This window comes from Budorcas taxicolor, chromosome 1 (assembly GCF_023091745.1).
Source record: "Budorcas taxicolor isolate Tak-1 chromosome 1, Takin1.1, whole genome shotgun sequence".
Lineage (NCBI taxonomy): Eukaryota > Metazoa > Chordata > Mammalia > Artiodactyla > Bovidae > Budorcas > Budorcas taxicolor.
Window position 1 is genome coordinate 159,859,318 of NC_068910.1, and position 14,307 is coordinate 159,873,624.

The 14,307-nt window shown below is 41.2% G+C and overlaps 1 protein-coding gene across 1 annotated transcript; it reads right to left on the reverse strand.

Annotated features, from left to right (window-relative positions):
- Window positions 1-217: 217 nt before the first annotated feature.
- Window positions 218-13,790, reverse strand: TMEM212 (transmembrane protein 212). The gene is made up of 4 exons (XM_052649595.1): window positions 13,632-13,790; window positions 5,295-5,354; window positions 3,790-4,113; window positions 218-250 (listed from the first exon to the last, which is right to left on the reverse strand). The coding sequence occupies exons 1-4, from the start codon at window positions 13,788-13,790 to the stop codon at window positions 218-220; spliced, it is 576 nt and encodes a 191-aa protein (XP_052505555.1).
- Window positions 13,791-14,307: the final 517 nt, after the last annotated feature.

Here is a 14,307-nt window from a genome sequence, read left to right on the forward strand (position 1 = left end):
CCACACAAGCAGGGGACTCTCAGTCCTTTCCCAGCTCCACCCCTTCCCATGAGGCCCTACAAATTTGGAAGGACTCACTGTCTTGGTCAGCCTGGACTGCTGTAACATACAACCAGAGAATGGATGGCTTAAGCCACAGATATTTGTTACAGTTCTGGCAGCTGGACTTCCAAAATCAAGGTGTCAACAGATTCAGTGTCTGGTGGGAGCCCACTTCCTAGTTTGTAGATGGTCCCCTTCTTGCTGTATACTGTTTTGGGGAAGAGAGAAAAAGCACTGGTCTTTTCATTTTCTTTAAGGGCACTAACCCCATCACAGAGTCTCTGATGACTGTCATGACCTCATCCAAATCTAATTACTGCCCAAAGACCCGCACCTCTTAATACCATCACAGTAGGGGTTAGGGCTTAGAATTTGGGGGTGATAACATTGCAGAAGGAAATGGCAACCCACTCCGGTATTCTTGCCTGCAGAAGTCCTTGGACAGAGGCGCTTGGCAGGCTACAGTCACAGTCACATAGAGTCAGACACAATTGAAGCAACTTAACATGCATGCACATGGACGAATATTTAGTCTGTGGCACTCACACTATGCTTTCGTGTTTGGCAAAATCATCAAACCCTTCACACCTCTTTCAAACAGTTCTTCCTCTGATTTTAGTTGGGTGCCAATTGACTGCATGCTCATACACCAGCACTGTGTGGCCTCCAGTAAGATGTTATCAACTGTTTACGTCTCTCCCCTCCCCAATCCATATGTTGAAACCCTAATCCCCACGCTGTGATGGTGTTTTGCAATAAGTCATTTGGGAGAAGTTTACATGAGGTCATGAGTGTGGAGCTCCCATGATGAGATTAATGTCTGTAAAAAGTTGGAGACAGTAAGATTGCTCTTCTCTAGAATTGGGCCCTGGAAAGGCTATGTGAGCACTCAGTGAGCAGGCAGTCATCCACAAGCCAGGAAGAAGGCCTCACCAAAAACCAACCATGCTAGCCCTTTGATCTTGACTTTCAGTCTCTGGAACTGTGAGAAATAAATATGTGTTGATTAAGCCATCTAGTCTATGGCATTTTTTAATAGCAGCTGAGCTGACTGGGACACAAGATGACTTCAATTCTACTAAACTGAAAAGGCACAGGAAGGAAGAAATAAAGAATGTGGTGGTTCCTAAGGGTGTGCTTGATTCATTTTCGAAAACATGTTTTTGAACTTACAGAAACAAATCCTTAGGAGGGAATATTTTTCATCATGATATTGACTGTTACATATGGATCTGAAAAAAGATTTATTTTGTTCTACAATACAACCACAATTTCCCCCAAACCCTCATTCAAACCACCACTTTCTTCTCCTTATTTTTTATGATTTTTCATAGCTTTCGAGTTTTCTGCTGCTGCTGCTACTACTGCTAAGTCACTTCAGTCGTGTCTGACTCTGTGCAACCCCATAGACAGCAGCCCACCAGGCTCCTCCGTCCCTGGGATTCTCCAGGTAAGAACACTGGAGTGGGTTGCCATTTCCTTCTCCAATGCATGAAAGTGAAAAGTGAAAGTGAAGTCACTCAGTCATGTCCAACCCTCAGTGATCCCATGGACTGCAGTCCACCAGGCTCCACCGTCCATGGGACTTTCCAAGTAAGAGTACTGGAGTGGGGTGCCGTTGCCTTCTCCAGAGTTTCCTGCTATGTACTATATTTACACAAGAGAATTTTAATTTTCAGGCAGACACTTGAAAGTGAAGCTTTAAAAGCATTTTCAGTGTTTTGTTTATATGAAAAAGTGTGAATCAGCAGCATATTTTGCAATGTTTATTAGTTTTAAATAAAAATTTTAAAATATTACTTATCCAGTTCAGCATGTAGGGAATCTAACAACACGACTACATGAAGATTCATTAAAAGTAGAGTCACTATGTAGAATTCTGTATCCCAACAAATGATCCACCTTTCCTTTTAAAAAAGTTGTTTGTTTTCTAGAGTTTTGATAAATGATCCATTTATTCTACTGCTGAAAATTATACCTAATGTAGCTGAGATTTCTGCGTGATAACAAAGGTTTGTTCAGGCTGCATATATTTCTTTAGGGCTTGGGGCAACAGCGGTGTATTTATTAATATAGGACATCATATCCCATTATGTCAGCCACTCATCCTTGCTAATGAAATGTGATTTTCCACCTCTACAGATTAAGTGGCCTCAAGTCATCCAAGAACATTCACCAAAGACATGCTTATTAAGTTTATCTAGAACCCTCAACCACACTAGTACTCCATTTTATGTAAATTGTATAACTAAAATTCTGTTCAGAAGTGATATTAAGTAAAGCTTGTGCTAGGAAAAGAATTTTCATCAGAATCTCTTGGGACATGTGTTAAAAATGCACATTCCCTGCCTCCAACCCCAGAATTTCTGATGTAGTGTGACAGGACCTGGAAAGGATTCTGAAACCTAGTTTCACAAGAACATTGGGTGATTCTGATGTCATTGAACCACTTTGAGTAACATGTTGCAGTTCTACTGGGTCCTAAACTCAGCACAGAAACCACACACCTAGAAACTGTTCAGAGCAAGATGGGCAAAGGCAAAAATCTGTGAAGTCACAGAATCTTTCTTTGCTTTCAATTAATTTTCTCTCTCCAGGCACTTTAGGTGGTCTCACTGTTGGGTTTCCATGGGGCTGGCTTACCAAGCTCTGTATATATTTTTTTCATTCTTTTTTCCCTATCCTTCACTCGAGGTTAAACCTCAATGTTGTGGGGTTATGCCTAAAATGATAGCCAGATGTCTGATTAGCCACCCATGTGAAGGAGTTATGACTGTCAACTCTTTAATGGGTGGTTCTCCTAGGCATATGTTCCTTTTAACAAATGACTCTAGAAAGTTAGGTCATTTGCCACAAGGGAGGGATCTCAAATACCAAACTGCTCTGGCAGTACAGTGGGGGTGGTGATTTTGGTATGCTTGCCTTGTTTCTCAGAGAGTTGCTTGTAAAACCAACTCTTTTCCTAAGAATGTACAGGATTTCCTTTGCAGATTTATGAAGACGTTGAAGAGGACAAGACTGACCACAAAAGGCATCAAGAGTGCCAAATTCTTGTCTTCCAGCTTTACTGGTTGGTGTTGATAGGATGAAACTAGAAAAAAATTGGCTAACATAACCCAAATTTACTTGACCCTGATATAATCCTAACTTGAATCATAAGGCCAGTATAAGAGTCTGTAGTGGGAAATCTCTCTTTTTAGGCTGTTCAACCCACAAAACAGGGACCCAGTATCAACCAAAGGAATTTTGAACCAGAAGTCATTTGTGCTATTCTTCCAATAAACCCACTCTAACCCTCAAGGAAGCCAAAGCCTGGCATCTTAATGGTCTGGCAGAGGAGCAGAGGATGCAGGGTGGGTGATGAGGGAGCCCAGGATAAATCTGACCTAATGAAGAGAAACAGCTCTGAGGTCTGAATCTGGTCTTACTATCCACTAAGCTGGGCAAGTCATGTAAACTCTTTAGGTTCCGTTTACTATCTGTGAAATGGACACATACTAAATATTCAGTTTATATTTCTATTGTCATATCATTAATGTTATCATCAGCCCTTTTGCAAAAAGAAAGCTGAATCTGATGTTGATGTAAATCAGTCTCTTGGCTGGGGTAGAAGTAGAAAGAGGGGGGAAATTTTGGTTATGAACAAGATACACAGGTGAATAAGAGAGACAGATCAAGATATACCAAACTTCCCATGTTAGCATTTAAAATGGAATGAGAAGTGTCTGCCCTGTTCTGGAAACTTACACTGACATGTCCATTCTGGATAAGTCTTGCAGAAAGTGTGATGAACGCTGTCAGGGACACACAGAGCATGGCAGAGCTCAGGCACAGGTCGACGGCTTGCAGTGTCAGATGGTACTCTTCATAGTGTGGTGGGTCCACACAGACTGATGGGAATTTTGCATACGGAAAAGGAAAAGCAACTGCATAACCGAGGTAATTGATCCCTGCAATCCCTGAGAGTGAGTAGAAGCAATACGGGCCAAGGAGAGCAGAAACCAAGGCTACTGTAAAATGAAGTGCGCATCCCATCGTGCTCAGAATCACGAAGGTGAAACTAGCTTCCCACTGAAAATGAAACATAAACAGATTATTACTTTGGGAGCTCGATTTTTTAGAAGCTTCTTAGCAGCATGAGGGAAAAAGAGAGGCTGCCTATTAATCTTTCCTACCAGGAAATGAAGGAGAAATGGGTTACAGCCACCTCTTTAGGTCCTTTTGTTTTCTTCTTGACCCTTCAATATGGGAAAATAACATATCAACCCACTGGGCAGAAAGGAAATCAACTCCATTCAAGAAACATTTATTTATCTCCTATCACATGTTGAGAACCAATCTAAGGTGGGAAAAACAGAAATGAGTGAACAGAATCCCTGCCTTACTCTGAAAGCGAAAGTGAAGTCGCTCAGTTGTGTCCAATTCTTTGTGACCCCATGGACTGTAGCCTACCAGGCTTCTCCGTCCATGGGATTCTCCAGGCAAGAATACTGGAGTAGGTTACCATTTCCTTCTCCAGGGTATCTTCTCACCCCAGGGATCGCTCAGGGATCGAACCCTGGTCTCCCGCATTGGAGGCAGACGCTTTAACCTCTGAGCCACTCTAGGACTTGGTTATTCAGGGTGTGGTCCATGGTCCAGGAGAACTGACACCCTCTGGGAGCTTCTTAGAAATGGAGAATCTCAGTCTTTCGCAGATCTTCTGAGTCAGAATCTGCATTTTAACCAGATCCCCAGGTAACTCACACATAAAGTTTCAGAAGCCCTGCTGTGGCCATGGGAAGAGGAGCTATAATCTCCTCAAGGTAGTCTTTCTGTACTTGACTTTATACTGTTGAAATGCAAGACATAGACTTTTCATCCTTTTTATGGGAGAGGCAGTAGAGAGATTGGAAAGAGATCCCAAACAGGAATTGAGAACTTGAAAATGAATCATTAAAACAGACAAGACTACAGATCCATTTTTGTAAAATGTAATTCAGGAAGACTAACACTGGTTCTGTTCTTCCCAAACTATTAATGAAATACTTAAATACCATAATCACAGTAACTTGTAGAAAATGCTTGGAGCAGGTATCAGATAAAAATTAGTCATTTAAAACAGTGTTTTATTGAAATGCATCATAGTAGGGCATAAATTAGACAAAATTCAGTTTTAATCAGAAATCACCTTCTTTGTGTTCTATCCTGAACTAGTAGAGATTTGACCTTCAAACTTACTCTGCCACTTTACTTGACATCTATAGATTTACCAGGTATCTCTGCGTCCACTCTTTGTGAGCCAACAGTAGGAGGATACCAGTTGTGATGGCCTGTAAAAGGAATATGGTAAAACAACATCCATGAGAGAAGGTACCTCTGGAAAGGGTTCAATCTGCTTCATAGTTTGACAACTTTATCATGAACTGGAAGGAATTGGAGACAGCTAAATGGGTTTATGGCTTTGATCGCCTCCTCATCAGTGATGCCAATGAGGAAAAGAAGCCATCAGTGTCACAAAGACACAATTCACACAGGCTCATTTTTTAAATTTTCTGTCTTGCCATTGCCATCACAGTTATAACCTTTACTACTGTAAGATGTCACTGCAATAAAAGCTTGGCTTTATAACCCTTGCCATATGTTTTATTTTGATTAATAGTCTATTGTTCGTCTCTCTCACAAATTGCTAAAATTACAAACAGAAGGAACTGGAATGGAAATGTGTCACGAAACTTCCTCCCCACCCCACCCCACCCCACCCCTCACCCCCCGACAAACCCTCCCAGTAGCAGCATATCTTTTACTGTTTGCTTTCTTCAGAGATTGTGCAGGCTTGCCCTGCTGGTGGGATACAAATCCATGATCTTTATTTTTCAAGTAATAAAAACTGTCATTAGAATAAATGCATGACGGGGCATTTATGGTTCTAGGGACAGTGGTGTCCAACTTTCCAAAAGAGATTTTTTTAACAGTCTCCATTGAAGAAAAAGGTCCCAAATGCAGAATGAAAATAGTTCAACAAAGGAGGGAATGGTGTCATCAGAATTGAGTAACAGATAGTGGGGAAAAATTCTGGACTCATCTTCGATTTGGCGCTGGGTCTGATGGAGACCTTTGTGGCCACTGAATCCAGAAATTGCTTATTCCCAACACATAAATAATTTGTCCCTGTGCAAGGATTGTTTTGAGATTGAGAGAGAAAACCAGGAAGAGATGTGCCTGAAATAAGATATAGAATGAGGACAGGACTAAAAGTAGTTACAATTTAGGATTTTGACAGAGAAATAAACTTCAATGTATGGTATCAACAAATTTAAGGAGAAAAAAAGTAAGAGTTTTTACCAAAATGGTTTTGCGGGGTGTTACTTTTTGTAGCTCCAGGTCTAGTATATTTATTGTTTTGAGAAGCAGATTTTCATCTTCCTGGCATATTCTATTTTGAAGATTGGATTTAGAGAATTTGAGAGTGAGGGGGAAAAGCACACACACATACATTCACACAAAACTTCTCATGTAGCTAAGCCTGAAATTCCAAATTTGGCATCACCATCCCATTAAACTCCCATGGATAAAAACAGAACCATCTGTAGTCAAACGAGGTTGGGCTTGATTCTGCAAGAGGAAAGTTTCCAAGCGACCCTATGGAGGTTGAGCCAGCATAAATAGTACAACAAAACAGGAGAATTATTAAGAGCAACTGTAGCACTGATGCTAAGCCTGGGGCCAATCTCTGCTTTCAGAGGCAAAGCGCTCAACTGACACGTCACTCCTCCATGCATGAGAAACTCTAAAGCAAACGAAATAAAAAGCAAAGGAGCACCTCTCCTGATTGAAGCCCAAGTAGATAACTGACATTATCAGATGCTTGCATTCTAGATTGCCTTAACTACATTGGCACAAACCATTTCTTTCCTTTCAAAAGCTGAAAAATCCTGCAGAATTGCAGCTGCCTGTTATTTCTGTTGTAGCTGCCAGCTTGAATTTTGCTTTGTTTACACAAAACTTTGAAAAAGATCTTTCATGGGGGAGGTTGGTGTATGAATGCCATTCAGTAACTTGTTCAATCCACCCTGAGGATGGTGACTCAGGACCCAAGCACACCCATCTCTCTTGGTGCCTGGCTGTGGGTGGGACATGGAGTGAGGGTGTTCCCCCAAGAGTCACGGGCTTTCCCCTTGCCTCCTTTCATTACAAAATATATATATTTTTAGATAGGGAAAAGGAAAAGAATTTTAAAAGGAGAGATTTGCGAATAGGGAAGAGAAGTCAATTGGGAAAAGGAAATGGTGACGTTCTGAGAGGTGAAGAGTTGGGCAGAGAGGGGCAGTCTGGTTGTGAGGAAAGGCAGGGGGGAGGCTGTGGTTGGGGAGGGTGTGAGTGCAGAGGGTGACCCAGCCCTGCAGCCTCTGCCTACTTGTCTGGCTGTGGACCTGTTCTCTGGGAGCAGCTTGAGGGACATTACTTGGGTCTGGCAAAAGTTGCTGCTCACATTCTGCATGCTAATTGTGAACCCTCCCACTAAATCTTTAAATGGCCCCTTTAAGGATGCAGTTCACAGAAGCTGATGAATTGAAGGAAGCAGAGAGCTTCACAGCAGAAATAGAAACTTTTAGAGGAATCCTTATAATATGGGTTAATTTATTCACTTACAGACATCTATTTTGGGGGTACTTGTTCATGATAGGCACTCTGCCGATGGAATAACGATAATAACAATGAGAATTTATTGTGCACTTACTGGATACCAGGTACTCTACCAAACACTTTACAAGTGTTAATTCATTTATTCCTTACAATGAATGACCCTAGGAGGTAAATCATTTTCTAGTTTTTACCTGAGGCACAGAGAAGCTAAATAAGAAAAGCAAGCTCACCAAGCAATAATTATACAAACTGTGGCTCCAACTCTCAATGGAATTTACAGTCCAGATGTGAAAGGAAGGACATAAGAATGTCCACAAAATGAGGCAGGAAGAGTGAGTGCTTTCTGTGTGAGGAGAGGTCGATGACAAGATACCACTTCCGGGGGACAATCGCTGATGGAGGCGATTGCTTGAGGGATGGTTGTGATTTCAGTGGGAGAGACAGAGGAAAGGGCAGCCCGGGCAGCTGGGACTTCATATACACAGTGAGGAACATGGCAGGCGTGCTTGGGGAATGAAAAGTGAGAGGAGCCTGGACCATCAGAGGGTCGGTCCCTGGCAGAGAGGTGTAGGAAACCAGGCTCGAGAGCCACAAGGGGCCTGGTGGAGGAGGGCCTCGAAATCCAGGCTAACAAACCTGAACTTTGGATGATGAAGTGACACTGAAGATTTCCAAACACAGGACTAGATGGACAGAGCAGAGGTTTGGAAAGATAAGCCATCTGTTGCATGCTGGATAGGTATGGAGTAAGACCTAGAGATCTCTGTAAGACCCTGCTCGTCAAGCTTTTTCTTTAAACCTCTACCCATAGTAAGATACATATTTTGCATCATGGCCAAGTTATAAATATTTTTACATGAAAACGCGTAACTTTATTATGTGATATAACTCTTTTCTGTTTGATTCTATTCTATATGTTTAAATACTCACTACCCCACAGCTTGATTTTATAATCCACTAACACACAGATTCTCACAGTTTAGCTATCCGAGTTTCAAGGCGTAAAACCTGAGTAGGGTGGGGAGTGGTAAGGAGGTAGGCGGGGGTGTGCATGAGAACGAAAAAGGAAAAGAACAGAGATTTTGCCTCGTGGGAAAAATGCCAGTTACTTGGCAATGGGTTGGACGTGGTGGGGTGGAAGTGGGGCTGAAATGGGCTGGATTAGTGTGTTGCTGCCCTAAGGAGAGTCTTAAGGATCAGTAGTATCTCATCTCTTGGGAACTTGTTAGACATGCAGAATCTCAACTGCCCTTTAGAGTCATGGAATCAGAGCCAACATTTTTAACAAAATCTCTAGTTGATTTGGCTTCCCAGGTGGCTTCAGTGGTAAAGAAATTGCCCACCAATGCAGGAGACACAGGAGACACAAGTTCAATCCCTGGCTCAGGAAGATCCCCTGGAGAAGGAAATGGCAACCCATTCCAGTATTCTTGCTTTGAGAATCCCATGGATGGAGGAGCCTGGCATTGCTCTGTCCATGGAGTTGTAGAGAAGTGGACACAACTGAGCACGCATGTGCACACTGGCCACAAGTGTGCTAGTTGGTTCATATGCACATTTCAGTTTGAGAAACACTAGAGGAAAGTGAAAGAAAGTGAAAGTGAAGTCGCTCAGTCATGTCCGACTCTTTGCGACCCCATGGACTGTAGCCTACCAGGCTCCTCCATCTGTGGGATTCTCCAGGCAATAGTACTGGAGTGCGTTGCCATTTCCTTCTCCAGGAGATCTTCCCAACCCAGGGATCGAACCCGGGTCTCCCACATTGCAGGCAGATGTTTTACCATCTGAGCCACCAGGGAAGCTAGAGGAAAGGATTGAGTCAAAATTCACTTGAGAGTTTGAAATTGAGTTCAAAGACTACCAAGTCAGAAGAAGAAATAAGTGCTTTTGGTGGTAATATGATTACATTTTTGGACAAATTAAGCTTCAAAAAGCTTAGGATATCTAAGTGGAAAACTGACCATTGGCTGGTTGGAAATCACAAGACTGCTGACACTATCAGAGTCTTGAGCATTTGGTGCCATCGAGCCCCTTCTCTAACGGATGAGGAAACTGGAGATTGCATGAATGAGTCTAGCCCGCTTTTCTCCAAAGTTCCTATCTCCAAGCAGGACTGTGGGTGCAGCACTGCTGCTCACTGCTGGCCAAGTCACTGGACCCTGCAGGCTCTAGGTCTTGTTTTTAAATTCACTGCACTTCAGTCTCTTCATCAGAATTTGATCTACAGGCCAGGTTTTGCAGGATTAAAGTGGAGCTCAGTCCTTAAGGCACTATGAGCTCCTTGCTGCACACTTTTTAGCAGCTGATACCTTTAAATAACCTACATCAGAAATCCTAGGAAAACTGCCTATTGCGTCGCTGTCCAAATTGAGGTGAGAGTCTGAAAATGAATATTTGTGAAGACTAGAAAGCCTTGAATGAAAGTCACCAAGCAAATACAAAGGATAGATGACTTCTAAAAATTTCTCTCTTCCAATCTCAAAAGAGATATGGAGTCATTTTCAAAAGAAAATATTATTGAAGTGTAAAATTCATCTTTCCACCACATGAAGATATATTTCACACACAAGTTGAGAAGTGATTGGCAGAGATGGCTGTAGGATGAGTCAGAGACCTTTTGAGATTGACCCTGATCAGACAGAGCTGCGGTTTACTATGAAAACTCACTAGGAAAAAAAAAAAATCAGACTGTTCCAAATTTAGATATTATTGAAAGAGTGAGCTTTCTTATTGCTTTCCTTCTCATGAGGGTTTTTTTTTTTTCCTGCTTAAGTATAAATATCAGCTGGACCTTTATTCTTTGCAATCTAATCAGAGTTCAACTGTATAAGGAGTTTTGTCCTATCAAAATGGAGAGCATGGGATTCACCACTCATTTAACACTGGCAATATCAGGCAAATATCAGGCAAACACTGGAAAATATCAGCAATATTTACTGAATATCTAGCATGATATTTACTCACTCCGTTTTAAGTATTGGACATATAGCAGTGAACAAAATAGAAAAAAAAATTCTGCCTTTGTACAATGTACATTTGGGGGGAAGGGTGACAATAAATAAGTCAATTACATTGTATATTAGATGGTATTAAGGCCTATGGGTGAAAAATAGAACAATGTGTGAGAGACTGAGAATACCAATGTGGGGGAGGTTTATAATTTTAAATACAGCAATGAGGGAGGGCATCTGTGAGAAAGTGACATTTGACCCAAGAACTGAAGGAAGTTAGGGAATAAGCTGTATGAGAAAAGGCTTCAGACAGAGAACTGGCAGTGCAAAGGCCCTGAGGCAGACACACCTTGGAATGTGAATGAGCTGAATGGAAAGAAATGAGCTAAAAGTAGAGTGGCAGGAGGTGAGGGCCAGGAGGTAACATGATAGGGAGCTCAGCATGTCACCAGGGAACCGAGTGGGAGAGTGAGGCAGGTGCAAGGGATTAGGAACAAAGGGCTTGGGCAGAGAGTGGGGCATAAATCAAAAGCATGGCATTAACTAGCATTTGTAGGGCTTTAAAACTGGCAAAACTCTTTATTATGAAGTCTTTGTTCAAATTGTGTTCCTTCTCTCTGAGCCTCTTAGGTTAGACAGTTTCACATGGGCTCTCTACCTGTGAAAGTCCATGTTCTATAGGTAAAGGCAATGAAGAGCCAGCTGAATGAGGGCCCTGCTCTTGACTACATATCAAGAATGTCAAAGTCAGGCTTTGAACAAGGCGCACCTTCCCAAATCCTAACTCTCTGACTCTACCTCCCTATACTGCCACTCGCCAAGTCAGAAAGCCACTGACTAGTTCTGTGCTACCAGATCATCTCTCTGGGCCTGAGCAGCTAAATGAAGCACGATTAGTGCGACAGATGTTTGGTGTAGAAAGCTTGTATTCAATAATTTGTGAACTAAATCAAACCACCAATATCTGTTGACTATATTATGATAGACCCAGCAGGGATAAGCAAAGATTTATAAGAAAGGGACACAGGGTTGAGCTATAACCATGGTTTTGTTAAACTCTGGGTCAATTGTAAAGTCAGGATTTTCTTTTAAAAATTGAATAGAAAATACGAGAATTTGCTTCACATAGAAGCTAAAGTATTTTTTTTTTGTGAATCTTTTGTTCTATAAATCGAGTTATATGTATGCTTCAATATCTATCTTTTTCCCTTGAAAGATTTATTTATGTACATTTCAGGTCTTGATGTAAAATACTTTTCTTACTCTGGATCACCAACAAAGAAGTTGGTAGTCATTTGTATAAGTGTAACTGTCATCTCTGCATTCTAGTAGATGTTTAATAAACATTTTCTTGAATGACTATGTGGTTTGTGGTAGGGGTTGGGGGAAAGAGGAAAAGTTCAACACTTGGGTGGTGCTTGTAAAAAAATGTGTTAAATAAAGAAAAGAAAAATCCCATCAAGTGGTTTCCACGTTCAGTTCCTTGCTCCTCCCATCCGGTGTTCCTCCATCTGCACACCATCATTAAACCCCCCTAGACTGCGTGCCTTTAATAGCAAGACTTTATTTTACTTTCCATTGTAACTCAAGCTTGTAGTAGGCTATCAATGTATATTTATTTAATAAATAAATTAAAATGATATTTCCTAGGGATTTGCTTTTAAATGGTGTCTCCATTAAAGTTTGATTTTTTTAAAAAAAACCCTTAAGGGAATTCCCTTAAGGCTTCTACTTCCAGTGCAGAGGGGTGAGGGTTCAATTCCTGGTCGGGAAACTAAGATCCCACATGCCTCACAGCCAAAAAGACCCAAAAAAAAAAAAAAAAAACCCACACAAAAACAAACATAAAACAGAAGGAATATTGTAACGAATAAAGACTTTTCAAATGGTCCATGTGAAAAAAATCTTAGAAAAAGGACAAGATATTGCCCCTCTCAACAGTGGCTATATTGTAAGAGAAAACTCCATAAGATCAACAAGTTTCAAAATTGAATTATCTAGTTTCCAATAATGAGTATCAGGCATCCCGGGAAACAATGGGAGAAGGATTTGTTGAGTGCTCAGGCCTCTGTAACTCCTCTTCAATCATGCCGCCATGGTGGCCACCTACTCCAAGGCTAAGTGTGTTTGTTTCTTTGACCCAGGAAGCTGAGGCACCATATCATGGTTCATCTGTGAGACCATTTAACAGGCAGACACTGAGCAGTTACTTAGTATCCACATGTATTTGGCACACACAGGTTTGGCAACATATGAAGCTAGTGAAGCTGATCACCCAACTTCTTCAGTTATTTTCAGTGCAAACAGTTTTGTTCAAAGAAAATGATGGGAGAACTAAGATCTGGGGCTTGCAAACTTCTTGGTCACATAAACACACCTTAGTGTTTCTAATAAAAGTATTTGCCTGAAAATTATTTTACTTTGTTCATTTAAAAATTATTTTTCATGGTTTGTATTTTTTTTCTAAACTCAAATTTTGAAAGATAGATTCCAATTTCCCAGAATGTCAAGGTGAGAACAGTAAAATCAAGTAACTTTTGAGAGAATAGCATTTCATTATAGTATATCTCATGTTGTGTGTGTGTGCATGCTAAGTCACTTCAGCCATGTCCGACTCTTTGCAACCGCACAGACTGAAGCCCACCAGGCTCTTCTGTCCATGGGATTCTCCAGGCAAGAATACCGGAGTGGGCTGCCATGCCCTCCTTCAGGGGATCTTCCCAACCCAGAGATTGAACCAATGTCTCTTATGTCTCCTGCATTGGCAGACAGGTTTGCCACCTGATATACTGTATACATAATTAAATGACATTAAGAAAAACTTATATTTTAAAAGATAACTAATAGAAATCAATGTTCTAAGGTACAATCTGATTTTCTGTAGAATTTTTATGTCTTCAAGTTGTTGAAAAACTTTAAAAGATATATCATTCTCATCCCTCTTTCCCCTCCCACTTTCCTTTATTCTCTCCACATGTGTAATAAAAACATTCATATTAAATATTTTCCTACCAAAACTCCATTCCAGATGGGACAAGCAATCCAGACACTCCATCCTGTGAACCAAAACTTGCAGGAAAAGACCGGGAAGAAAGCAATAACTCCAGAGAATACACTGAGAGCCCCCAGAGTAATGAGAACCCAGCCAGCAGACTGGTATAAATGCTGCATTTTCCTCTGTGACTTGGGTCCTGGGTCTCAAAGCCGTCTCGTTACCAAAACATGAGACTATGTCAGGCCTCGATAAACAGAAGTTTCTAAGAGACAGTAGCCATGACTCATGTGGATCGTTGATCCACTTGGAAACAAGATTACATTTGTTTTTAGTGAAATAATAACAAAATGGAGTGAAATAATCCTCGACATAAATTTGACACGATAAATTCTAATACTTCAGACACAGACAGAGAGATCATTCCTTGTTTGGGGCCACCGCCTTCATTCCCTTCATTCTGCCCTGTCGTGGGGAGTGACCACTTCCTGGCTTATTCAGATTCAAAGGCTTGCTGACTGAGCTAATTGTTTCTCAACTCAACCTGCCTGGTGGTTGCAGCAGAAAGCCAACATCCTTTGTGCACAATAGATCCACTTTCCCAGCACAATTTCCCACAAAACAAAGTAAAAATAAGCACTCTGATCACTTTTCATTGCATTTAATTTAAATGATTTAAAGCAAAAGCAAGACCTC

What these genes read in the sequence shown, in the direction of transcription:
- TMEM212 (XM_052649595.1), bottom strand. Translation starts at nt 13,790, where the DNA reads ATGCAGCATTTATACCAGTCTGCTGGCTGGGTTCTCATTACTCTGGGG. An exon ending in AGTGGACGCAGAGATACCTG is followed by an intron (nt 4,114 to 5,294) that starts GTAAATCTATAG and finishes TTTCATTTTCAG; the next exon opens with TGGGAAGCTAGTTTCACCTT. An exon ending in TCCAGAATGGACATGTCAGT is followed by an intron (nt 251 to 3,789) that starts GTAAGTTTCCAG and finishes TCCCCAAAACAG; the next exon opens with TATACAGCAAGAAGGGGACC.